The 23,720-nt window shown below is 55.2% G+C and overlaps 5 protein-coding genes across 5 annotated transcripts; 3 read left to right on the top strand and 2 right to left on the bottom strand.

Annotated features, from left to right (window-relative positions):
* Window positions 1-344: 344 nt before the first annotated feature.
* On the top strand, window positions 345-6,890 carry BDY24DRAFT_396796 (ABC transporter ATP-binding protein). Its single transcript, XM_076641493.1, has 27 exons — window positions 345-645; window positions 807-1,232; window positions 1,301-1,466; window positions 1,547-1,584; window positions 1,660-1,732; window positions 1,812-1,977; window positions 2,056-2,119; window positions 2,200-2,316; window positions 2,393-2,408; window positions 2,497-2,740; window positions 2,814-2,832; window positions 2,899-3,288; window positions 3,354-3,492; window positions 3,566-3,604; window positions 3,680-4,147; window positions 4,244-4,415; window positions 4,499-4,558; window positions 4,640-4,767; window positions 4,843-5,032; window positions 5,111-5,312; window positions 5,396-5,481; window positions 5,554-5,776; window positions 5,849-6,018; window positions 6,091-6,303; window positions 6,378-6,394; window positions 6,468-6,663; window positions 6,748-6,890. The coding sequence occupies exons 1-27, from the start codon at window positions 564-566 to the stop codon at window positions 6,766-6,768; spliced, it is 4,125 nt and encodes a 1,374-aa protein (XP_076494321.1). The 5' UTR covers window positions 345-563; the 3' UTR covers window positions 6,769-6,890.
* Window positions 6,891-6,980: 90 nt separating this feature from the next.
* Window positions 6,981-8,987, top strand: BDY24DRAFT_396794 (SGF11 family protein). The gene is made up of 10 exons (XM_076641492.1): window positions 6,981-7,090; window positions 7,175-7,284; window positions 7,601-7,617; window positions 7,683-7,903; window positions 7,997-8,085; window positions 8,161-8,219; window positions 8,307-8,335; window positions 8,416-8,491; window positions 8,575-8,751; window positions 8,837-8,987. Exons 1-10 carry the CDS (start codon window positions 7,058-7,060, stop codon window positions 8,884-8,886), a joined length of 861 nt encoding a protein of 286 aa, XP_076494320.1. The 5' UTR covers window positions 6,981-7,057; the 3' UTR covers window positions 8,887-8,987.
* A 608-nt stretch (window positions 8,988-9,595) lies between these two features.
* On the top strand, window positions 9,596-15,203 carry VPS8 (CORVET complex membrane-binding subunit VPS8; the record flags this gene model as incomplete). Its single annotated transcript, XM_076643684.1, has 6 exons — window positions 9,596-10,015; window positions 10,100-10,256; window positions 10,347-10,856; window positions 10,991-11,946; window positions 12,056-12,295; window positions 12,387-15,203. 6 exons carry the CDS (start codon window positions 9,596-9,598, stop codon window positions 15,201-15,203), a joined length of 5,100 nt encoding a protein of 1,699 aa, XP_076494319.1.
* Window positions 15,204-15,440: 237 nt separating this feature from the next.
* Window positions 15,441-19,181, bottom strand: BDY24DRAFT_396789 (uncharacterized protein). The gene is made up of 6 exons (XM_076641491.1): window positions 17,697-19,181; window positions 17,346-17,627; window positions 17,039-17,263; window positions 16,874-16,963; window positions 16,679-16,798; window positions 15,441-16,608 (listed from the first exon to the last, which is right to left on the bottom strand). The coding sequence occupies exons 1-6, from the start codon at window positions 18,966-18,968 to the stop codon at window positions 15,547-15,549; spliced, it is 3,051 nt and encodes a 1,016-aa protein (XP_076494318.1). The 5' UTR covers window positions 18,969-19,181; the 3' UTR covers window positions 15,441-15,546.
* Window positions 19,182-20,952: 1,771 nt separating this feature from the next.
* Window positions 20,953-22,818, bottom strand: BDY24DRAFT_139480 (uncharacterized protein). Its single transcript, XM_076636071.1, has 4 exons — window positions 22,405-22,818; window positions 22,053-22,239; window positions 21,074-21,952; window positions 20,953-20,966 (listed from the first exon to the last, which is right to left on the bottom strand). Exons 1-3 carry the CDS (start codon window positions 22,717-22,719, stop codon window positions 21,453-21,455), a joined length of 1,002 nt encoding a protein of 333 aa, XP_076494317.1. The 5' UTR covers window positions 22,720-22,818; the 3' UTR covers window positions 20,953-20,966; window positions 21,074-21,452.
* Between the last annotated feature and the right edge of the window lie 902 nt (window positions 22,819-23,720).

The following is a 23,720-nucleotide window of genomic DNA, read 5'->3' as shown; positions in this document are numbered from 1 at the left end:
GCTCGAACGATTTGGCGTCGCCCGGAGTCGACGTGAGCGAAGCGAAGGAGACGTTTGAGATCCGAATTCGATTTTTTCTGGGCGCCGGAAGCTCGGATTTTTCTTCAGGTGAGCAGCTACCGTTTTTCCTCTGCTCATGCAGGGAGGAAGAAAACAGTAGGGAGACGAGCATCGGACGCTCGACGCGAGCCGACCAGCTCTGTTTTTTGTTTGGTCCTCTTCCTTCGGATCCGCTTCTGCGAAGATTCTTCTCCGGAGACGGAATCGTAGAGAGGGAGTGAGTCACTCCGAAAAACGGCTCTGAGACGGAATGGTCTGCTGTATATGATCTGGCAGAGCTGCCTTACCGATCCGGTCACATCCCCCGTTTATGAAGCGCTCTCGTCTCCCTTCTGCCAAAACTCTCTCGATTTCTCCCTTCGCCACCAACCGCATTCACCCACTTCTCTTCTCAACCCTTTCCCCAATCATGCCTGGCTCTCCAGATCCTGCGCTTACAGCACAGCAGCCCAAGGCAAGGAAGAGCAGGAGCAGCTTCTCCTCAGGCTCCTCGCTGGACGGACATGAGCGCCCACAGGGAGTGTCGTCGCCAAAGGTCGACGTTCCTCAGCTCAAGAACTTCAAGGCCTACCCTGGATTCCTATAGTGAGTGGGCTTCCGAACGAGTAGATCAAGGTCTCTGTGAGGTAGCTGGGGGTAGGAGGGAACGAGGGAGACGGCGTCGTTCAATGAAGGAACCAAGGAGGAATCAAAAGCTGACCTTTGACTCGACCTTCCTTCCTTTCCCCTCCCTTCCTGTTCTACAGCTTTCTCAGCTATGCCAGCACTGGCGATATCCTACTCTACATCATCGGTGTCACCTTCGCTCTACTCTGTGGGTCCCGTTCCTCCTCCCAGCTTCTATATCGCACGAGCAGAAGAGAAGAAGGACCAAACTATGTACCAAGCTCACAATTCGTTCTTTCCTTCTTTCCCTTCCTCCCTCCCACCGTTGCCTCGTTCCCTCTTCTTCGACCTCTCCTGTCTTCGAACAACTTCCTCCTCAGGCGCCCTACCTTTCTCCTCCCTCGATCTGATCTACGGACGATGGACGAGCGGTCTCGTTACTCCCAACGCCGATGGCTCTCCTCCCAGCCCCGAATCGATCCAGGCGATCTCGCTTTCTTCTGCATACATCATGGTGGGCGTCTCTTTTGCGTTCTGGATTTTCTCCGGAGGGTTCTTCTTCTGCAGTGAGTCCAAGGATCCCAACAACAATGTTGAAGAGAGGGTGCTGATCCGTTCCTGTCTCTCTCCAAAGTGTCCCTCGCCGCGTCTCGAGTCGTCGCTCGGATGAGACGAGCCTACCTCTCTGCCGTTCTCGCTCAAGATCAGACCTACTTCGAGACCATCGGACCTGGAGAGGTAGCTTCGAGGCTTTCACGAGATATTGGACTCGTACAGAGTGGTATCGGAGAGAGACTTGGGTGAGTCGTCGAGTGCTTGCTTCGTTCGATCAAAATCGTTTCTCTCTGCTGACGCTCTTCTCCCTGTTCCCCACTTGTAGATTTATTCTTTGGTCGTGTGCCGGAATCATCTGTGGAAGTGAGTCGCTGCTCCTCCACTTACCATCTCGTCCCGCTCTCTCTGCCCTGACGCGTCTTCTTCGTTTCTCCTCAGTTACTGTTTCCTTTTATTCCGCACCTCGAGTCGCTGGAGTCCTCTTCTGCATTCTCCCTTTCTCCGTCTTGGTGTAAGCCGCTTTCTTCTCTTCATTCGCGCCTCTCCGAGATCCGAACTGAAGTTCAACCCTCTCCTATGTTCGTCCACAGCTTCGTCGGATCCGGCGCGCTCTCCTCCAAGGCTTCTGCTAGGATGGCAAAAACCGAAGGAGAAGCTGCTTCCTTCCTCGAGCAGGTCATCTCCTCCATCAGGATCGTCAAGGTCTTTCAGGCTTCGGAATCTCTCGTCAAGATCTATGACAACCATCTCGAGAAGGCGAGCAGTCCTCCTCTCGACGCGCTCGTTCTCGGACAGAATCTCTGACGACGTTTCCACGCTTCGTTCGACTCATAGATACAATTCGACGGTCGATTTATCGCTCTTGCCAAGGGGATCACTTACGCCGGATCTTATCACGGTTCGTAGCCTCCTCGCCTCATATCTCGGTTTGACGAGACGCTGACTCGACTTCCTTCTCTCCATCTTTCATGTTCCCAGGAATCTTCATCTCCTACGCTCTTGCCTTCTGGTACGGAGGACGTCAGGTCGCTTACCATGGACTCAACGTTGGAAAGCTTGTCACGGCCTTCTTCTCTATCTTCAACGCCATGTTCTGTGAGTTGAAGAACGCGTCTTTTCTCCTCCGAAATTCCTACCTCGTTACTGACCAAACTCTCTCCATCATTCTCAGCTATTGTCAACATCCTGTCAGTCATATGAAGTCTCAGACCTCTATAAACCCCTTAACTGAGCTGATCTTTGTCTTCCCCCTTCGTTTTTCTTTCCTCTCTCCAGACCTCACATCACCGGTTTCCACGACTGCCTCCTCGCTCAGGATCGAATCAGGATGGAGATCGACCGAGCTTCCAGGATCGATCATCGAAACCCCGCTGGTCTCACGACGTTCACGTCGTCCGAGAAGCAGGTCGATGAGGGACAGGGTTTGGACATCGAGCTTCGAAACGTCTCGTTCGCTTTCCCTTCGAGGCTCAACCAGAAGAGCCTGGACGACGTCTCGCTTACGATTCCCAAGGGGAAGGTGAGTTCACAGTCATACCTTCAACTCCCTTAGATCTTCGACACTGATTCGACGCGTCTTCTCTCCCGTTCAGGTTGTTGCTCTTGTTGGAGGTCCGTAGCTCGTCCACCCCTTCCCTTTCGCTCTTCACTGACTTGGCTCTCTTTGTATCGTTTCAGCCTCGGGTTCCGGAAAATCCACCATCACCGCTCTCCTCCTTCGACAATACGACCTCCCCAACCCTTCCTCCCTCACGAACAACATCTTCATCGCCTCTCACCCGATCTCCTCTCTCCAAACCTCCTTCCTTCGTGCTCAAATCGCCATCGTCTCTCAAGATCCTCAACTCCTCGCTGGATCGATCCTCGAGAACGTCTCCGTTGGACTAACCGGAACACCCAACGAACTCCGCCTGGATCGATCCAACCTCGACGTCGTCGAAGAGCTTTGTCGAGTCGCTCTTCAGCAGGCTCAGGCTTGGACTTTTGTTTCAAGGTTGCCGAAGGGGATCCATACTTTCGTATCGGGGGGGAAGACGGGTGTGCTTAGTGGAGGTCAGAAGCAGAGGAGTGAGTTTCGGGATTCTCTTGACGCGCCGAAGCTCGAACCTGATCCTTCCTTCTCGCCCTTCCAGTCGCTGTCGCTCGAGCTCTCGTACGACGTCCGAGGATCCTTCTAATGGATGAAGGGACCTCGGCGCTCGATTCGCAGACGGAAGGTCGACTTCAGAAGGCGATTGCCGTCATGCAGAAGGAGAGTGGGATGACGGTCGTGTGAGTCGCCTCTTCAACTCTTCCTCCCTTCCTGTCTCATGCTTACGCTGACCGACCTTCGCGTTCCCCTCAGTCTCATCGCCCATCGTCTCTCTACCGTCCGAGATGCCGAGTTCGCCCCTTTATGCTTCTTCGTTCCTCCCTCTTCGCTGACCCCTTCTCTTCCTTTCTCCTCTCCGTCTCACAGCAAGATTGTCGTTATGGGAGGAGGAAAGAAGATCGAGGAAGGATCGCACGGAGAACTCGTCGCTCTCAAGTCAGCCTACTGGACGATGCTTCAACGACATCATGGAGTGATTCCTGGAGACGACGCTCCCATTCCTGACGACGAAACTCGCCTCTCCTCCTCCTCCGTCGCCGACTACGTTCCTCAGGACCTCTCCCACGACTTCGTTTCAGCCTCCATTCCTCATCACATGCCTCCCTCAAACCTCTCCCGCTCCCTCACCAACGATCTCGCTCGAGCCTCGTCGCGTCCAACAGCTCGACCCGGCTATTCCTTTGGACTTCAGCAAGCGGAGGAGGCTCAGGCTTCCGTCGATAAGGCCGAGGCGGATAGTTCTACGACGAGGAGGGGACAGTTCGATAGGTTCATCAAATACGTCGCAGAGCAGAAGAAGTTTGTCTTCGCTGGAATGTGCTGTTCCGTCTTCATGTGAGCAGCTTTCCTTTCTCTTCTCTCCTTCGTCGGGGTCTGCCTCTCCCCACCCGTCGGAACCTCGACTGATCCTATTTCTCTTTCTTCCCGCAGCGGTGCATGCTTCCCTCTCACAGGGTGGATGACGGGACTCGTCGTTCACGCTCTTTCCGGAGGAGTCGCAGATCTCGTCGCGTCTCAAACGGCGAGATACGCTCTCTACTTCTTCATCATCGCCTTGTCGATCCTCATTCTCTGCCTGAGTGAAGGTTGGCTTTTGGAGAACGTGAGTCTCACTGCCGATCTTTCTTTCTCCATCGTCGTCCGAACTGACTCCCGACTTCGTCTCGTCCTCCTTTTCCCCTTCAGGGTGCTCAACGATTGACTCGACGAATGCGAAAGACGGCGACGGAGGCGATCCTACGACAGGTGCGTGTTCTCTTTTTTTTTTGGGTTTTTGAGTTCGAGTAGAATGCTGACGACCATCTCTCGTACCCTGGAATCTTTCAGGAGGTCGGCTACTTTGACGACGAGCAGAACGGACCTGGAGGCCTGACAGCCTCGATCGGACAGCATACCTCGCAGGTCGCTGGAGCTACTGGACTCGTTTCAGGTCGACTGGTGGTGGCAATCGTCAAGTGAGCGCCGGTTTCTCTCTCTCCAAACGTCCGTCCCGACGCGTCGTCCTGACTCCTTTCCTCGCCTGTCTCCAGTCTCGCCGGTTCGATGCTCGTTGGATTCATCCTCAGCTGGGACGTTGCCCTCGTTGGATTCTCTCCTCTCCTCATCCTGATCCCGGTCGGACTTCTGGAGGTCGTCTATTTTGGGCGCTATGAGGGAGAGTGCGAGAAGCCCATGGCTAGAGCGACGAGCTATGCTTCCGAGTCGATAGACGCCATCCGAGTGAGTCCCTTCTCTCAGTTCGACGATGGACATCCACTCAATCCCTTGCTGATACTCACGACTCTTCCTTTTCATCAGACCGTCGCTGCCTTCGGTCGAGAAAACTACATCATCGAGGAGTTCGACCGACTTCAACAGCCCGACGTTGAGGCTCATCGCACATCTCTTGCACTCGGATCTATTTGCTTCGGACTAGGACAAGCGTGCATTATGGTTGTTTGTGTTCTTGTTCTCTGGTACGGAGGAGAGAAGTACGGTCGGGGCGAAATCTCAATCACGGGTGAGTTTGTCTCCTCTTCTCTCCCCCTCCTCTTCCCTCGATTCTGACTCGCTTCCTTCACCCTCTTTATCTGTTTCTTTTAGCTCTCTTCGCCGTCTTCGAATCTGCCTGCATCGGTTCCTTCTCCATCGGAAAGGCCTTCTCGTTCATCGGGGACGTCAGTCGTGCCGTGAGTCTTTTCCCTGCTCCCTCAACGCTCCTCTTCCTCTTCCACTGACTCACAGTTCCTTCCCTCCTACAGGTCCACTCCTTCGGCCAGTTTTCCAAGTGGATCGAACGTCAGCCTTTGGTCGCCAAACTCGTCGCTCGAACTGGATCCCCTTCTGCCCTGGAAAAGAAGGACGGGAACGGAGCAGAGATCATCTTCTCAGCGGTTCAACTCGTCTACCCAACTCGACCGGAACGACCTGCGATCCACTCGTTGGATCTCCACATTCGAGCTGGAGAGAAGGTTGCCTTCTGCGGTGAGTTCAGTCTCCGGTCAGTCTTCTTTGAGACGAGCTCGCCTGACGCGTCTCCTCCTTCTCGTTTTTAAGGTCCTTCGGGAGGAGGGAAGAGTTCCGTTCTCGGTCTTCTCGCTAGATTCTACGAAAGTTCACGAGGAACCATCACCGTCGACGGGGAGGACATTCGAGCAGCCGAGATCTCGGATCACTACGGAAGGATCGCACTCGTTTCGCAGGACGCAGTCCTCTACGAGGGAACGGTTCGTCGCGTCGTTTTTTCTCTCCCCCTTTCTTCTCAAAACTGACCCTTTTCGATCCGACTTACTTCTCAGGTCTCTTTCAACCTCACTCTGGGACTCAACAGGGTCGTGACCGAGGAAGAGCTTCGGGAAGCCTGTGACCAGGCTCGAATCCTCGACTTCGTCCTCACCCTCGAGAACGGGTTCGAGTCTCAGATTGGGCTGAAGGGAGCGTCGTTATCGGGAGGTCAACGTCAGCGTCTCTGCATCGCACGAGCTTTACTCCGGAACGCTAAGATCCTCCTCGTTCGTTGCCGTCCTTTCCCCTCCCCTCCCTTCGAATAGCAAAGCTGACCCTCTTCTATTGCTTTCATCTACAGCTCGACGAGGCCACTTCGTTCGTCTCCCTCTTTTACTTTCCCCGTAATCCATCCGACTCAAGCTGACCTTTTCCTGTTCCCTTTCCTCAGCGCGTTGGACAACGAGAGCGAAGCACTCGTACAGCAGGCACTCGATCGAGCATCAACTGGACGAACAACCATCACCGTCGCTCACCGACTCTCTACGATCCGAGGAGCCGACCGGATCTTCGTGCTAGACGAGGGCAGGATCAAGGAGTCTGGAACTCACGACGAGTTGATGTCGAAGAACGGGCGCTACGTAGAGGTTTGTCATTTTTATTCTTCGTCTCACTCATCGATCATCGAGTGAAAGCTGACCTTCGCTTTCTTTTCGTTCCCTTTTCTCCAGTTGGTTGAGGCTCAATTATAGAGGAGGTCGAGAGGGAGAGGAGGGGAGGACGCGTCCGATCGATCTCTTTGTTACAATGTTCAACTAGCCCTATTTCCTTAATGAAGCTGCTATGCTTGCTATCTTTACGAACCCTTTCTGAAGTGTTCGAGTGAAAATCTTCGATTCGAGACTGAGAACGGAAAATTCAATCGAGGGGCACCATTCCTGCGGGAAGGAAGAAGGGTTGAGCTCGACGAAGGTCAGCTTCAGCTTCACCCTCTCCCCCCCATCAACCCACCCTTCCCGTCGTGTTTTGAGCCCGGACAGGATGCCTTCGCCTTCTGATCCAATATCAGCCATGGTGAGTACATCCTGCTCGAGGAGATCAACACGAGGAGCGAGGGCTGACTCGCTGAACGACTCTACTTCGTCCTCTTCCGCTCAGCTTCCCTCCCTTCTTTCCTCCCTTCTTACAGAAATTGCCTTGGACGTCGCTCTCGAGGCTCACAGCGAAATCAAGCGAGGACGGTTGCTCTGTACAGTCTGCGGTACCTTGTGAGTATCCCGTGTCGATTGAATCTGGCCGTCTGGGCGCAGGAGGTGGAGAACGAAGGAGGGTTGAGCTCGGTGGAAGGAAGGTCAACTTCTCTTTCCAGCCTATGGGACGCCCTCGGAGTCTCTCAAGTTCATAGAGCCACAGCGTACACCCTATACGTGTCCTCGAGGTTGTAGGCTGGTCGAGAAGTCGCTCTTGCACTCTGAGGGAGCTCGGTCGTCTGCTGCAGACTTGTCGAGCTCATTCCCTTGTCAACCCTTCCCTTCCCTCTCCCTTTCACCACTGACCGACGCCCCTCTTTTTCTTCAATAACAGCTGCAAAGCCTCAGGATGCAAGTAACGCCTATCAACTCAAGAATAAAGCCTGAAACTTACGCAACTTTTGTTTTCTTTGCAGCCCACTGCCCTCCTCCTTCCAACCTCTCGATTTCAGCCGCCAACTCTCAAACCCTCCAAGCCAACGCTTCTCCTTCCTCTTCCCGATCCACCACGCCGATGCCTTCGTCCTTGGTCGGTTCCAAGAAACCTCTCTCAGCACTGGAGAAGGACTTCAACCAGCCTACGGTCGATTCTTCCTCGGGCAACATCTACTTCGACTGTCTGAATTGTTCGAAACCTGTTCGTCCTCTCTGCTCTTCTCTTCGCCTCAGTCCCTACGAGAACGAAATCTGACCCCCCCACTTTGCGCCTATGTATCTTCCCTATTTATAGATCGCGAGTGTCCGCTACGCCCCTCATCTCTCGAAGTGTTTGGGTCTTGCCGGACGAAGGACGACGGGACGAGCAACGACGAGACTGAAGTGAGTCGTTTCCTCTTCCCCATCTTCCTTTCACCTCCTCATACTGATCCACAACCTCATCCTTGTGATCATCAGACTTGGGAGCGAAGCTGGAAACTCGTCTGACGTGGAGAGTGTGACGAGCAAGAGCAAGAGTACGCGCCGCCTCTTTCTCACCCGTCGTCGTGGTTCGACTTCTTCGTCGCTGAACCCCTTTGTTTTCCTTCCCTTCGTCTTCACAGTGAAAGGAGTCAACGGAAATGCAAAACGAGTGAGTCTCATCTTCACCCTTCGACCTCTCGATTTCTTCTGTGCCAGATCTGACCTCTTCTTCTTCCTCAACCCTCTCAGAACGGCACTCCAACCAAAGCTTCCGCTCTCTCAAAACGGCAGAAGACCAGCAGCGCTTCTCTCGTCGATTCTACTCGTAAGTCCAAACTTCCACATATCTTCCGACCTTTCCACCCTCTCGTTGCAGACTGACTCTTCCTCTCTTCCCGTCTCCCTCAGCCATCCTCACCCCTTCCATCGCACCACCACCACCACCCCTTCCTCCCTCACCCATAGTCCCTCCGCCACCTCCGCCACCCCCTCAACACTCGTACGGAGGGGCTACCCCTCCAAGGCTGCAGTCGAAGCTCTCGAACGGGTACGACGACGACGAGAACGGAGGGTACGACTATCTCGGTGAGGGGACGCGCTTCTTTCGTTTCGGTCTTGTTTCGCTGAAGCTCCGAACTGAACCGACTCGTTTCCTTTCATCTCGATGCAGCCGTCGATGGGGATCTCGTGGATACGGATAGTTCAGGAGATGAGAGTTGACCTGGACTTTGAGGTTTTGGGTCTCGTCGTTTCGTTCGTTCGGTCGTGTGCTCGTTTGCTCGTTCGCTCGATTCTTTGCATAGCATGGGTTTTGACATTTCCTTTATTTTCTCATCGGGTGCACGGAAGCGTCGTATGAAAGTCTGCGAAGCCAAAGAGAGGTTGGTTTCGGCGATTCGACGCGTCGTCGTTTTTGGTTCCTGTCCTTGTTCCCTTTTCAGCGTCGTCGAAGTATCTCAAAATACTGTCTCCCAATTGAGTAGGTAATACACACCATTCACCTCTCCTTGCGTCCTCTGGAGATTGAACAGAAAGGGAAGGAAAGGGAGGAAAGAAGGAAGGCTCGAGCTCACAGTTGACCGAGGCGAGATGGCCCTCTCTCCGCTTTCTTAAGGCGGTATCTCGACTCGATATACTTGAGAGATTGAAGAACAGCTCAGGACTGATCTATACTGGGAGGAAGCATGAATGTATAGCCCGTGGAAGACATATTCTGAGAATACAGACACAAGGAGGGAAGCGGCAGCGGATGGCGATTCGATCGAGCCTTTCGAGCTCGTCCTCCCCTGACCTCCCTTCCTCTCGTTGACCTTCAACTTCCAGCAATCACCTTCCTTCTTTCCCCCAATCTTGGGATGACCCCACGCTCTTCTTCTTCCTAAACGACCTATTTCACCATCCATCCCTCTACTCTACTCTCCCTTCTGGGATGCTCCCTTCGACCTCTTCTCGTTCTCGCTCCTCGTCCTCGACCGTTCGGCTCAGCTCTCCTTCCCATCGACCCGACTTCCTCGACTCGGATCCCTCGGACGAAGGACAAGATTCTCTAGATAAGCAAGCTTCGCACTCTTACTCGGACAGACTCAACAGCTTACTAGGCAAGGAAGGAGGAGGAGATGGAGAGGAGGAGGACGACGACGATGCCGACTTCCGCTACGATGGCGAGGACGGTATAGACGAGGAGAGACAGGAACAGAGACTGGCAGAGTGGGCGGAGGAAGAAGAGGACGAGAAGGGATCCATACGAGGGTACGACGAGACCATGAAGGACATCCTAGGGGAGGAGGAAGCTCAAGCTCAAGGGGAGGAAGAGCTCGAGAGCTTCGCTGTCGAAGGAGGAGTGGGTTTCGTGAGTGTCCATTGTCTCTTTGAAGTCTTCTTCGTAGATTTCTAGAGCTTCGCTGACGTCTGCTCACTCTTATCCATCCTCTAGGACGACGACGTTCGCTCAGACCAGACGCCTTCCACCTCCTCCCAAACCAACCTCGGATTCTCCGCCTCCTTCTCCCCGACATCTCATGGTGCTTCTCCTTCAGGATCCCTCGCTTCATCCTCAAAAGTCCCTTCATCCCGGAGACCTCCTTTCCTTCGTGAGTGCTACGTTTCGCTCTATATCGTTCTTCGAGCACTGAGCTCGCTCGCTCGCTTGCCTCGTCCTCCCTCCCTTCCCTCTCGAACAGATCCGACCGTCTCGCGTCTGCGTTCACACATGCGGAACCCGTCCTCTTCCTCCTCCATCCAAACGACCAACCAATCCATCAACGGCAACGGCAACGGCAACGGTCTCCTACCACGCTCAGCTTCAACCTCCTCTCACTTCTCTCAGCTCTCACGGACAACCTCCTCCTCGACCATCCACTCTCTCCTTCAACCCACCCAACCTGCCTCCTCTTCCTCACGTCCACCACCACCTCCGAAACGAGCGGAAGACCCTTTCCACTACACTTCTCTCAAACGGATATCGACCTTCCTGTTCCCGAATCCAAGCAAAGGAGCGACGTCGGCAGCCAAGCTCGCAGCGATGGGTTTGGGAGCTGGCGCAGGAGGGCAGGAGCTCAAGAGGGAGATGCTAGGGAAGCCGGTAATGCTTGTGGTGGGAGGGCTGATATGCGTAGGGACGGATAAGGGTTGGGTTGGGACTTGGGCGTTCGGAGGAGACGCGAAGGGATGGTACGGGAACGAGTCGATCTGTGAGTCCGCGTCGTGCGAGCTCACTCTCTTTCGACTTCCTTCCTTTCTTGAGCTTGCCTTTGCCTTGAAGCTCGAGACCTCAGACTCATCAATCTTAATTCCTTCTCTCCCTTTCTTCCAACCTCTCCAACAGCCAAAGAAGCCGGAGCCGTCACAGCTCTCTCCCTCTCTCCAGACCACACCTACCTCGCCGTCGGTCACGCTCAAGGCCACATCTATCTCTATCAACTCAACAACTCCTCTTCGCCCTCTCCACCTCCTTCAAAATCCTCTCGCTCTTCTTCCTCCAGCACAACCTCAGGAGGATCCTTCATCCCAACTCGAACCGCTCTCCCCATCCAACTCTCCTCAGCCCTCCTCGGAAAGCGCGAAGGTCACCTCCTCGGAACTCGGATCCTCCACATCGGCTTTGTAGGAAAGAGACATACAGCCATCGTCTCGGGAGACGAGAGAGGGATGGCGTTCTATCACTCTCTCGGACGAGTCCTCGGAGTCGACTCGACGGACGTCCTCAGGGTCCTGGGGAGCTATCCTACCGAGGGACCTCAAGGAGGAAGCAGATCGACCTCCAACTCGACGTCGTCGACAAATCCAGCAACCTCCATCTCGAATTCCAAACCACCACCGATAACAACCCTCTTCGCCACGGCTCCTCTCCCTCTCGGCCCTCACGCGTCGGACACGTATCAGCTCTCAGCGCTGTTAACGCCGAGCAAGCTGGTGATTGTTGGGCTGAAACCTAGTCCTCGAACGTGGTATAGGAAGTTGAGGAGCTTAGGAGCTGGGTTGGCTGAGGGAGGAGAGGAGGGCGGGTTGGTCGGTGGTGCGGTTTGGAGGAAGGGGTCGTCCGTGTCGGAGAAGGGAGAGGTTGGAGAGGAGAGAGATCCGCTGCTGGCGTTCTGGTGGGGAAACGTGGTTCGGTTTATAGGAGTGAGGGTTGTGGAGGTCGAGGCTGGAGGAGCGGGGAATGTGGGTGATGTTGGAGGAGGGAAGAAGGGAGCGGAGTCGGTGAAGAGGGTAGAGTTCCTGGAGGCTGGGAGGTGGGAAGCGGAAGGAGTGGTGAGAGGGCTGGAATGGTTGAACGAGCATGTGAGTCTCATTTCCTTGCCCTTCTTTGCCTCTTCCTCGATGCGTCGAACTCGACGAGACGCTGACTTGTCCTATCTCATCGCTTCCTCTCCTCCCTCCTTTCTATCAGCATCTCCTCGTCCTTACTTCGTCGGCTCTCTCCGTTCTCGATACTCGGATAATGGATCGCGTCGAACGGTCAGACGTCGACTGTCGGATGTTGATCTCGAACGACTTCTACTCGGAGGTCCAACGTCGTCGGACGAAGCATCACACCATCGTCGAGAACGGAAACGGCCACGAGACGTCGACGAGTCTGAGCAGTGTCGCTGGGAGTTTCAGCTCGTACAAGGGAAAGGTCTTCTTCCTCGTGAGTCCTCGCTCGTTCTTCGCCTTCTTCCTCCCTCACCGAGAGCAGGTACTGACAATCTCGTCATTCTTCCTCCTTTCCCTCTTCGAAGACCAAAGCCGACGTTCGGACGGGATCCATCATCTCCTGGACGGATCGACTCCTCGCTCTCATGGAAGTCGGAGACATCCTCTCCGCCATTCGGCTCGCGACGACCTACTACCTCGGATCCCATCGTTCAACCGTCCTTGGTCTCCCCGAAACAACACCGGAGCGGAAGAAACTCGTCGGATCTCGTCTCGAGGAGTTGGTTCGATCCTCCCTCCGATACACCTTCTCGGACGACCGGATGACGGACGGGACCCACGAGAGCCGAGACGGACGAGGAGTCGATCGGACAGAACTCTTCGAAGGACTCGTTACGGAAACAGCCAACGCTTGCCTCGCTCTCGACGATCTCGACTTCTTCTTCGACGACGTGTTCGAACAGTATCAGGACGTCGGGATCGACGGAATCTTCTTCGATCAACTGGAACCGTTCATCCTCGAGGGTCGAATCCGTACCATCCCTACCAACGTCGTTCAACGGCTCTTCCAACTCCTCGACGATCGAGATCAGCTCGAGAAGCTCGAAACCATCATCTGGCATGTCGATCCGAGTTGCTTGGACATCAACCAGGCCATCACGATCTGTCAGAAGCATCGGCTTTGGGACGCGCTCGTCTACGTCTACACGAGATCCCTCGCCGACTTCGTCTCCCCCGTCGTTGAGCTTCTCGGAGTCGTTCGTCGGATCCAGCAGCATCGGATCGAGAGGCCTCAGCGGATCGGAGGAGAGAGTTGGTCGATGAGGAACGGAGGAACAGGAGGAGGGTTGACGGACGACGAAGTGGAAGCTCTCGTTCCGGACGCGTACAAGCTCTACTCCTACCTCAGCGACGTCCTCTCCGGACTCACCTACCCGGGCAAGGAGGTCATGTCGGAGGAGGAATCGATTTCAGCCAAGACGTCGGTCTACTCGTTCGTCTTCAGCGGTCGGACGACTTCAGGAATCCAAGGAGGACCCCTCATCTCGACCGTCTCGAAGGGAAACTCGGAACCTACCTACCCTTACCTTCGACTGCTCCTCCAATTCGACGCCGAGGCCTTCCTCCACGCCATGGACATCGCCTTCGAGGATTCCTACCTCAACGACGACGTGACGGACAAGACCATCAGTCGCCAACTCATCATCAACCTGATGCTCGACGCGATGGGTCCAGAAGACTTCTCTCCTTCCGACGTCACCCTCCTCCACATCTTCGTCTCTCGAAACCTCCCCAAATACCCTCAGTTCATCATCCTCCCTCCTTCCACGCTCCATCGAATCCTCGAAGCCCTCGCCACCGATCCGGATCAAAGCACGAGAGAGGATCGTCAACTCGCCGCCGAGTACCTCCTTTCGGCCTACACTCCTCACGATACGGATCGGATGCTCGCTCTCTTCGAGTCGGCTGGTTTCTTCAGGATCCTCAGGTCGACCTACCGAGCCGAGAGAAAGTGGGCGCCGCTGGTCTCGACGTACTTCAAGGATCCCGATTCAGGATTCGACGTCTTCGCCAGCGTCGACGAGATCCTCGCCGTCGCTTCCTCGTCCAAGTCGTCGGTACCGGAGGACCTCAAGGAGACGGTTCTCGAAGCCATCCCTCACCTCTCCGACTTTGGAGTTCGACAAACAGCCCTCCTTGTCGATCGTCACCTCCCTTCCTCCCACAAACAAGCCCTCCAAAGCCTCTCCTCTTCCCCTCACAAGCAGTACGGATACCTCAGGTGCCTCCTCGAACCCTCTCGGACGGACGAGGAAGAGGAGATCGGACCCTTCCCTCCTCGAACGGCTCCCTCCCCCAACCTCGACGCGCCCTCGAGACACCTCTACATCTCCCTCCTCTCGAAACACGATCCGCCCAGCGTCGTTCGCCTTCTCGAGGAGTCTCCCAAGGAGTTCTTTGATCTCACCAAGGTCGTCGACATCTGCGAGGAGCTGGGTCCTCCGGAAGCCGTCGTTTGGGCGCTGGATCGTCAAGGACACACGAGGTCGGCGTTTGCGAAGGTCGGAGACGTGATTCGGATCAGAGGATCGGATCTGGGAGGAGGGTTCATCGCTCTAAGTGAAGGGGACGTCGGATCGTCGCATCAGGATTTGCAGGAGGTGAGGAACGTTACGAGGATGGGAGTTAAGCTCTGCCTCGAACGCTCGTCGCCCTCGTCGGAGAAGGACGCCAGACCCTCTTCCTCCTCTCAGCTCCCTCTCGAGGACATGTGGTTCGGAATCCTCCACGAACTCATCGAACTCGTCCACTCCGTCTCTGGAATCCTGCCGTCTCCCTCCCTCCCTCCTCACTCTCCGCATCACCACTCGACCCTCCACCTTCCACCCCTCCCTCTCGACTCGCCACCACCTCAAAGCCTCGATTCCCTCGTGCTCGACTCGCTCCGAGCTCTCGTCCAAGAAACGCTCTCCTCCCTCGTCTCCTCGACCTCCAACTCGTCCCTCCTCTCGTTCCCTCGACTCTTCAAACACCTCGTCGAAGCTTCCTCCACGCCCGGAGGCTCAGGACCCAAGGACCCTCGAGCGTACAGCGAGTTTAGGTCCATCTTGACGGGGATGATGGATACCTACAGGTCGGATACGGACGTGCTCGGAGTGACGATTCGGTTGGTGGAGAGGGATTGGTTCGAGAGCGTCAAGGAGATGACGAGGCAGAGGGTGAAGGGATGGAGACCCTCGGTCGAGGCTTGGGAGAAGGGAGACGTTGTCGTTGGAACTGGTGAGGGGAAGGGGAACGGACTCGCGGCGGTGGGTACTGAGTCGGAGGAAGGAGGAGAGGAGCCTTCGACGCGTTCAAGGGGGATCGTGGTCTTTAGGTCGGGGAGGGTTGCTCCTGCTTGAGTTGAAGTTTTTTTTTTTTTGCCCCGTTTTCCTCTTGGTCGTTTTGGTTTCTTAGTAAAGCAGTAGCGGCTCTAGTCGAGCTTTCGGTCTCGGATTTCTTCTTTCTCTCTTTCTTTCTTGACGTTCTCACGCCTCTCATGATTCTATAGGTTGATTTTCCCGTTCTTTCTCGACATCTCATTCATATCTCCCAATCTAGCATGGCTCGCTTCTCTCTTGCTCTGCATTCTCGAAAGCTCGTGAAAGACATGGATCGACAAAGGAAAGGAGAGGGACGCGACTTCAGGCAAGAGACACGAACAGAGACAGGATCACGACGATGAAGACACTACTAGATGACTACCTACTCCTCCGCATCCTCGAAGATCTCGAACCCAGGATCTGCTTCTCCATCGAAGAAGTTCGACCCACTCCCCGCCGTCCCGCTCCTCCCTCTCTCGTCGTCTCCCTCGTAATCTCCCGACCTTCCACCTTCTCCCTCCTCCTCTACCGCCACTTCCTCCTCGTTCTGCTGCTCGTCGTCGACCGTCTTCATCCACTGCTTCCCAGGTCGCCTCGGTCCCCTCGGTGCTGCTGGAGGAGGAACGGCTCGATCCCCATCGAACGACTCGATCGATTCAGATCGTTCAAACCTCTCCCTCTCCTTCCTCTCCTCTCGCTCGAAAGCAGCAACGGCCGACTCGACTTCCTGCATTCCGTTCTCTTCCTCGTCGTCGTCGACTTCATCGAGGATGATCCTCTTCTTCCTCTTGGTCGTCGTCCTGTTTGTTGAAGGAGGAGGAGGTTTCGTCTTTTTCTTCCCCTTCCCGTTCTTCTTGGACTTCTTCCTCGTCGAAGGGATCGGAGGGGAGTCCGTTCGTGCTTCCTCCGGTTGCTGCTCTGGCGGATGCTCCTCGTCGACACGAGCTCCGCTTCCACTCCTAGGAGCGATGTCCTCCAGCCTCACTCCGTTCGTCGGAGGCTCGACGACCAGTCCCGTTCCTCCCTGAAGCTCGTTTTGGATTTCCTCGATTCGAGAGAAGATCGTCGGCGTTCGAGGCTGGGAAAGGATCTGAGGGGAAGCAGTGGCCGTGGCTGCGACTGCTGGGTTGGCGGCTGGAGCTGTCAAGCACGCTCTCGGTCGAAGGGAAGGACGCGACGACGAGGAAGGAGGGAGAGCGGGAGGAGCGGGAGGAGGAGGGTTGTCGGGCGTAAACGTGAATTGGAAGGGGAAGGGCTGAGGTTGACGAGTGAAGACTTTGGAGCTGGAAGAGGATCGACTGGATACTGAGGCGTTCGATCGAAGAGCCGGTGCTGGAGCGGAGGAGGCGACGGAAGCGCTTCGAGGACGGGAGGGAGGACCGATTGGAGATGGGTTGGATCGTTGACTGGCTGGGAAGTCCTGAAGAGGGAAGGAGCTCGGAAGCTGAAAGAGGAAGAAAGATAGATCAGTCAGGGTTCGTGTTGAAGAGCGCGCGAAGAAGCAGAGAACCAACCTGAATGTCGTCTCCGTTCAATCGTCTGTCGTCCCAACTCGACCCGTCGAACATCGGATCCATCTTGAGGAGTTGAGGAGTCTTCTTGGGAGCCGGGGGAGGGAGAGAGTTCGGGACGGCCTGTGAAATGGAGAGAAGGAGAGACGATCAGCTGGAGTTCCTTCGACGGGGGACGAAGAGTTGACGAGAAGGTACAGCAGAAGCCTTCGAGTTCGGCTGGATCGGAGTCGAAGGAGTCGCTGGCTTCTCTGCTTGCAGGTGCTCGGGAGTTTGATGACCTTCAGACTGAGAGGGAGCAAGTCATCGCGGTGTCAGCCTCAAGTTTCGTTCGAGAAGAGAGAAGAGAGAAAGGAGACTGACCGCGTCGCCGAATCGATTCGAGTCCTTGCTCGCACTAGATCTCTCCTCCTCTTGAACCGGGGTAAGCTGCGGAGCACTCGTTGGACGAGGCGAACTTTCCTTCTCGACGACGGCGGCTTGCTGAGGAAGAAGGGGAGGCTGAACGACTGCTGGAGTCGAGGCTCGTTGAACGACATGGGGTGCTGGGAAGACGGGAGCCGAGGGAAGGTTTCGACGATGTTGGGCCTGAAAATCGACGGAAGAGGATGAGCCAGTCAGCTTCAGTCCATAGGAGGTCGTGGACGAAGGGAGGGATCGAAGGACTGACGAGGAAAGGCCCATCTACTCCGAACCTGAACTGTTTCTCCTCCTTGCTAACAGCCTGCTGAGAACCTTGAAGAGGGATCCCGAAAGAGCTCTTGGGAACGCTTTTCTGAACGAAGTTGATCATCCTGGGGAAGGGTTGGCTCTGATGCTGCCGTTGCTGAAGTTGATGCTGATGCTGGAAGTGCTGAGGGAGAGGAATGGGTGGTGGGCGAACGACTCCAGGACGCGCCGGAATCGGTCGTTGCATGGGTGCGAAGTTGAACGAGGAGGGTTGAGGTCCAGTCTGCGAAAGAAGAAAGGATCAGGTCAACCTTTACGTAAGAGGGTAAAGGATTGGAGAAGGCGAACGTACAGGCTGAGAATCCATCCAAAAACCTTCGCCGTTCCTCGACGCGTCGTCCCCGAAGTTCGAACCACCAGAGAACCCGACCATCCCACTCGCTCTCATCCCACCACCACCTCCCTCTCCTCCTCCCATGGTATCCAGCATCACCGTCCCGCCACCACGGCCAGGTCCCCATTCTCCAGCACCACCTCTCCTCCTTCTCCTTTCCTCCTCCACTTCGATGTCCTCCTCCTCCATCCCATCGACCATCTCCCTACTCCCAGGACCAGGTCTCGAGAACGGAACTCCTCCGTTGTGCATCTGCATCTTAACGATCTCCGGATCATCGAGAAGGTAATCCTGTTCTCGAAGGACGGTCGCGGAGGGTTTTCGAACGAGAGGTCGAGGTGGATGAGGAGGAGAGACGAGGAAGGATCGTTGCTGAAGGTTCTGAGTCTGACGAGGGACCATATTGAGATGAGGAAGGGGCTGAGAGGGAGGCTTGAAGTTGGCGTTGGAGGAGAAAAGCTGCTGGTGAGATCCGGGATCGAAGGGTCGAGGAGAAGGACGATGGAACGAAGCGAGGTTCGGATTCTGGTTCTGGTTCTGATTCTCGAAAGGATGATGTGCTTGTTGTTGAAGAGGAGGTGTTCGGTAACCTTGGTTTCGGAAGGGATCCTGCTGATGCTGCTGCTGGTGAAGGAACGCTTGATCGCGTCCGACGAAGGATCGAAGAGGGAGATCGTTCGGTCCTCCTTCCGGATCGAAGAACTGCTGCTGCTGCTGCTGTGAGTAGAAAGACGCTCCATAGTCGAAGAGGGCTCGATTGCTAGATCCTGACGAGTTCTCGAAGCTGATCGGAGGAGAGCCCTCGGAGCGAAGACGACCGAAGGAGGAGGGCTGGGTGTATGCTGCTGAACTGCTGTTGGATTCACCTCCCCACGAGTGACGAGCTTTGTTCCCTCCTCCCGACGAGGCAGAGAGGGACGAGAAGTAGTCTTGAGCGGACATGGAGGAAGGGTGTTGAGGTTGAAGCTGTTCGGGTCGAGTGAGGAGAGGGTGGAAGCTTCGCGTTCGTCGAAGAGGGAGAGGTTTGGAGTCGAAGAGGAGTTGCTGTCGGTCTGGGTTGTAGAGAGCGTTGTTGTGAGGAAGAGATGACAGAGTCGAGGTGAGCCAGGATGGAGGAGTGACGGGTGGTCCAGGAGAGTTGTGTTGCTGTGAGGCGTCGAAGGAGGGCAGGTGAGGGAGGAAGAGAGGGTCGAGGTGAGGTCGGTCCTTCCTTCCGAACAACCTCACCATGAGAGAGGGAGAAGAGGTAAAAGACGAGCTTGACGTACACTCATACTCTCCTCCTCCACCTCTCTCCCAAGATATACCTCCCTCCTCCCTCCTCCTGCTCCTCCAAACGCTTCTCTCCCTTCCTCCTGATCCTCCTCCTCCTCCTCCTCCGGCTGTCGCTCCTCCCTCCTTTTGGGAACACTCTCCAACCCAGCCTCGACCTTGAATCTCTTGTTCCCCAATCCAAGCTCCATTTCAGCCGAGTTCTTCCTCTTGTTGATGAGCGTGTTGGAGAGGGAAGTCGAACCGAGGAGGCGGTCGAATCGAGCGTTCAGACCAGGTCTCGTGCTTTTCGTTCGTCCTCCTCCTCGGTTGTTGGAGACGGAAGAGAGAGATGAAACGGAAGAGGCTGTAAAGTGTAGATCAAGGATGTAAGCTTCTCTCGTTCAGAGCGGAAGCGGGGACGAAGGAGGAAGGAAGTTGAGCTCACTTCTCGAACGACCCCCTCGACACGGTTGGACCTCCTCCTCTTCTTCTTCCTCGTCCCTAAGCCTGTAGAAGGAAGCAGATTCAGTTCGCCACTTTGGTCTAGAGGAAGAGATTCTTGAGCTTACCTTGATCTCGAGGAATGAGAAGAACTGAGAGAGGGCATGCCTTTGAGAAGGAAGTGGTCGGAGGTCCACTCTCGAAATGCTCCTCTTCCTTCCTCGTCGCGTCCGTTGTTTCTGCCTCCGAGCGCAGAAAGAGAAAGACCTGTCATGAATGTGATCGTTAGAATGCGAGCAAGGTCATTAGGAAAACCATCCGATGGAACGAAAAACAGAGCAAGCAAACGAAGGAGAGGGCTAAAACGAGGGAGTGTGCGCGTCGGGGCGAACGAGCGAGAAGGAGAGTGCGAGTGAGCGTGATGTAGAGACTAAAGGAGCAGGGTGTATAAGGAAAGAAGTAGCTGTAGAAAGCGATAAAAGAAAAGGAGAACGTAACCAGAGAAGGAGGGAGAACGAGAGAGTGTGAGGAGGAGCAAGAAACCAAGAAAGAAAGAACGAACCGTCCGAAACCAAAGCAAAGCAATCAAGAAAGAGATTCCCAAGCTCTAACAAGCCCTATCCCTACTCCCACCTTCCCCTCCCACTCTTCGATCTCACAGGAGGAAGAGGAGGAACGACGAACGGAACGCTGTACCCCGACGACGCGTCTGCCCATTGAGTTCCAGGTCGCGAGGAGGCGGGAGGGAGCTGAACGAGCGAGGTGTAAGGGGTGTGAGCTTGGGTGTTGAAGGAAGCCGCGTCGGAGGGGATGTCTTGGAGAGGTCGGGAGCGAGGGAAGCTCATCGTGTAGGGCGGGAGGGGAGTCGACGAAGCGGAGGAGGACGGGTGAAGGGACGAAAGGGAGGATGGCTGAGGGATCTGCGAGAGAAAAAAGATGGTAAAGAGGAGATTAGTAAATGAAAAGTGACTTATAAGGAGGGCTACGAAGGAAGCGCCAGAGCTCACCAAGGACAACCTCTTCTCTTCGTCGGCCTCCTCCTCCCGTCTCATCAAACTCCTCCCTTTAGCTCTTCGAACGTCCAAGTTCGAGATCCACGAACAACAACAGAGTCAGCCTGTATTCCTCTCTCCTTTCTCAACCACGAAACGACTCACACTAGCCCACTCGCCCTCCCTAAAGATCGCCCTCTCCTCCTTGATCAACTCCTCCCTCCTCCTCTTTGTCCTCCTTCTCAACAAAGATACCGCTCCCAGCGCGATCAAAACCGAGAGGATCAAAGCTCCAGTTCCGACGCAGATGAAGATGATTCCAGCTGTTCCGGTAACGGAACAAGAGGACGAGCGAGAAGGGGAGGCGGCGGAGGTTCGATCGGGAGCGAAGGGGAGGCGGACGACGGAGGCTGCGAACGAACAACAACGAGTGAGTGAGCGGTTGGAAGAAGAAAGGGAGCAAGGGAGAAGAGAAGGGAGCTTACTAGGAGGATCAGCGAAAACGATGGTGCTCATCTCGGGGACGGCAAGGGAGGGAGAGCTGTGAAGAAGAGGAGAACGTGGTGAGCTCGAGTACTGTTTCGGTTTCTTGCTTCCGTTCCCTCTCTGGTTCCGCCTCCTTCCCTTGAAACGCAAAGGAAAGCTCACCCTTCTAAAGCGAAAGGAAAGGAAGGTGATGGTTAGGCTTCAACCTTCCCTGCTTCCAAGGGAAGGAGATTCGTGAGGGAGAGGGGCGTCAGGAACGAAACGGTCGTGCCTGACGTCCGTTCGAGTTCCGGTTCGGTTCGATGGTGCCTTCAAAGACGATCATGCTCCTGAGGACGCAAAGAGAGGCTCGTAACTAAGGAAGCTACAAGAAAGGACGTCCCAAGTCGAGTCGAAACTCCTACGAAAGAAGGAAACGAAAGACGCATCCTCGTCGAACTCCCAAACCCGACGCGTCCCAGCGTCGAGGGGATGCGACCTCCAGATCCCTAAGATAGAGCCTGTAGACTACTCACCCTATAAGAGGGAAGCTCAAACCTCCTTATGAAAGATCCATCATCTCCGCCTCTTCTCCTCCCTCCTCCTCCTGCTCCCCAGCACTCAAACTTTCATGCCTCTCGTCCCTCTTCTCCTCCTCCTCCCCACTACTACTCTCCTCCTCAACCATCTTCTCTCCCATCACCACCACCTCGCTTCCACTCCCACTCTCGCTCGCACTGCTGTTCCTCCGACTCTTCTTCCTCTCTCCTTCACTCTCGCTGCTGCTGCTGTCGCTCTCGCTCCCGTCCCGTCCTCTGATCCGACTCCCTCCAGGTCCCCAGCGAGAGACTTCGTCGGCGAGTTTGGAGAGGGAGAGGTAGAAGGCTCGTGTCGATACGGAGGAGGTGGTGCGTTTAGACGTGCGGGTGGGTTTGGGTGCGGTTGGTTCGTCGTCGTCCGAGGAAGAAGAGGAGGAAGACGAAGAGGAGGATTCAGGGAGGAGATCCAGAGCTGAGTGGATATAGTGTTTGGCGGTGGAGTGGTCGTAGGTTGGTGGTTGTCCTGAGCACAATAGAAAAGAGGGAGAGAAGGAAGCAAAAACAGTGTGAGCTCGACGGGAAAGACGACGACGAGACGCGACGAAGGGAAGGAAGAGACGAACCTCCTCCTCCTTCCGTTGTTTCCAGCGATTTCCCAAGGGCACAGAGAGCCGCTAGACCGTGAAGGGCCGGACTGGCTGCGTAAGGGATACTGGTGATGTAGATTTCGAGCGTGTCGAGCGCTCGGGTAGGTTGAGGAGGGTTCAGAGCGAGGAGGTGATAGACGTAGGTTTGGAGGAGAGGGATGACCTTTGATCGAAGGGAAGGAAGCAAAGCGGATAGCAAAAACGAGAGGAAGGTTGGTTCGTCAGTGAACACCGGCCGACCTCGAGGAAGAACGTGGAAGTTGGCGTTCTGGGTCCATGGAAGCAGAAGTGTTTGAAGGGAAGGAAACGAAGGAAAGTTGAAGCTGACCTCTCTTCCTCCTCCCCTCCTGAGACCTTCCAGCCATTCCTCTCGTTCCTTTCCTTCTCCCTCCTCCTCCTCCTCGTCCAGTCCTCTTCTGAGAGCACCCTCGAACCTATAGATGCCCTCCCATCCTGCTTCCCTACAGGTTGCTAAGATCTTCCATGCTCTCCTGGCTCTCGGATAGTCCTGTCGAAGGAGGGAGAGGTGAAGGAGGGCGAGGACGTTCTGGAGGTGAAGCTGGCGATGAGAGTTTGGTCGTTTGGGAGGTTCCGAAATAGGAGCCGAAGTGAAGAGCGGGAGAGGCGGCAGGAAGTCTGGCATTACGAGAGAAAGAAGAGCTTGTGTTGGACGTTTGGTTAGAAAATAGAAAGAAAAAGGGAGCAAAGGAGGAGGGTCAAACTGGCCGACTTTGACTTGAAAGTTGATTGAGCTCTCGATTGATTCTTTAACCTCTAACCAGCTCGTTCCCTTCCTATCCTCCGATCCGCCCAGGTTTCACCAGCACTACCCGCTTGCGTTTGTTCTCACCCTTTCCAACCCAACCAGCACCCGCCTCTCTCTCTCTTCTCCCTTTATCGGTCTCCAGATATGGCTCGAGGACGTGCTCCCAACCTCTCGGTTCGTTCCTCCTCCTCCACTCTCCTCGCTTCCCTTCTTCTCTGCTCCCGTTGGACCCTTCTCTAAAGGCTAAAGAGTTGACCCTTTTCCTTCTTACAGCTCCCTCCTACTCGACAATTGGCGAACCAGGTAGGTTTCCAACGAGTACTATTAGAAGGATTGGAAGATCGAGCAGAAGCTCACCTCTCTCTCTCCTCCCCGGTTTCAACAGAGGGATTATCGAGCAAGGAAGGCTCAGTACATCTCAGGACTCGAGGAAAAAGTTAAAACGCTCGAAGGAAGAGTAGAGGATCTCGAAGCAGAACTTCTTCAAGCTAGATTGGGAGGAGGAGCAACAGGAATGGGATCCAAAGAGGTGAGAGAGTCTAGACCATGTTCCCTCCCACGTTCCATCGAACGAAGCTCACTCTTTTTCGCTTCTCTCGCAGGCGTCGGAACTTCGATCTGCTCTTCTCCAATCGCTCGCTCTCGTCAACCACGCCTACCCTCAACGAGAACATCGAGCAGAGAGACTCGCTTCGACGTCGTCCACTCCAGCTTCCCTTCCCGAGTCTCCTCCGCTCTCCATCCCGTCGCCAGCGTACCCTCCTCCTTCGACTCTCCATCGTCAACCCTCCTTCAGCCCTCACCACCAGCAGCAGCAGCAGCAGCAGCAGCAGCAGTACCACCCGGAGCCTGGTCCTTCGACCTACTTCTCTCAACCT

Source organism: Mrakia frigida, assembly GCF_051309035.1.
Source record: "Mrakia frigida strain ATCC 22029 unplaced genomic scaffold BDY24scaffold_27, whole genome shotgun sequence".
Taxonomy (NCBI): domain Eukaryota; kingdom Fungi; phylum Basidiomycota; class Tremellomycetes; order Cystofilobasidiales; family Mrakiaceae; genus Mrakia; species Mrakia frigida.
Note: the sequence above shows the minus strand (reverse complement) of the source record. Positions and strands in the feature narration are given on the sequence as shown.

Coding starts and splice junctions, on each gene's coding strand:
- BDY24DRAFT_396789 (XM_076641491.1), bottom strand. CDS start 18,968: ATGGTGAGGTTGTTCGGAAGGAAGGACCGACCTCACCTCGACCCTCTC. Junction 16,964..17,038: donor CGAATCGATTCGGCGACGCG/GTCAGTCTCCTT, acceptor GCTCCCTCTCAG/TCTGAAGGTCATCAAACTCC. Junction 16,799..16,873: donor CGAACTCGAAGGCTTCTGCT/GTACCTTCTCGT, acceptor TCCATTTCACAG/GCCGTCCCGAACTCTCTCCC.
- BDY24DRAFT_396794 (XM_076641492.1), top strand. CDS start 7,058: ATGCCTTCGCCTTCTGATCCAATATCAGCCATG. Junction 7,091..7,174: donor CTGATCCAATATCAGCCATG/GTGAGTACATCC, acceptor TCTTCCGCTCAG/CTTCCCTCCCTTCTTTCCTC. Junction 8,086..8,160: donor CGAGCAACGACGAGACTGAA/GTGAGTCGTTTC, acceptor TGTGATCATCAG/ACTTGGGAGCGAAGCTGGAA.
- BDY24DRAFT_139480 (XM_076636071.1), bottom strand. CDS start 22,719: ATGCCAGACTTCCTGCCGCCTCTCCCGCTCTTCACTTCGGCTCCTATT. Junction 22,240..22,404: donor GGAGGGGAGGAGGAAGAGAG/GTCAGCTTCAAC, acceptor CTTCGATCAAAG/GTCATCCCTCTCCTCCAAAC. Junction 21,953..22,052: donor AACAACGGAAGGAGGAGGAG/GTTCGTCTCTTC, acceptor TATTGTGCTCAG/GACAACCACCAACCTACGAC.
- BDY24DRAFT_396796 (XM_076641493.1), top strand. CDS start 564: ATGAGCGCCCACAGGGAGTGTCGTCGCCAAAGGTCGACGTTCCTCAGC. Junction 5,777..5,848: donor AGAGAAGGTTGCCTTCTGCG/GTGAGTTCAGTC, acceptor CTCGTTTTTAAG/GTCCTTCGGGAGGAGGGAAG. Junction 6,664..6,747: donor AGAACGGGCGCTACGTAGAG/GTTTGTCATTTT, acceptor CCTTTTCTCCAG/TTGGTTGAGGCTCAATTATA.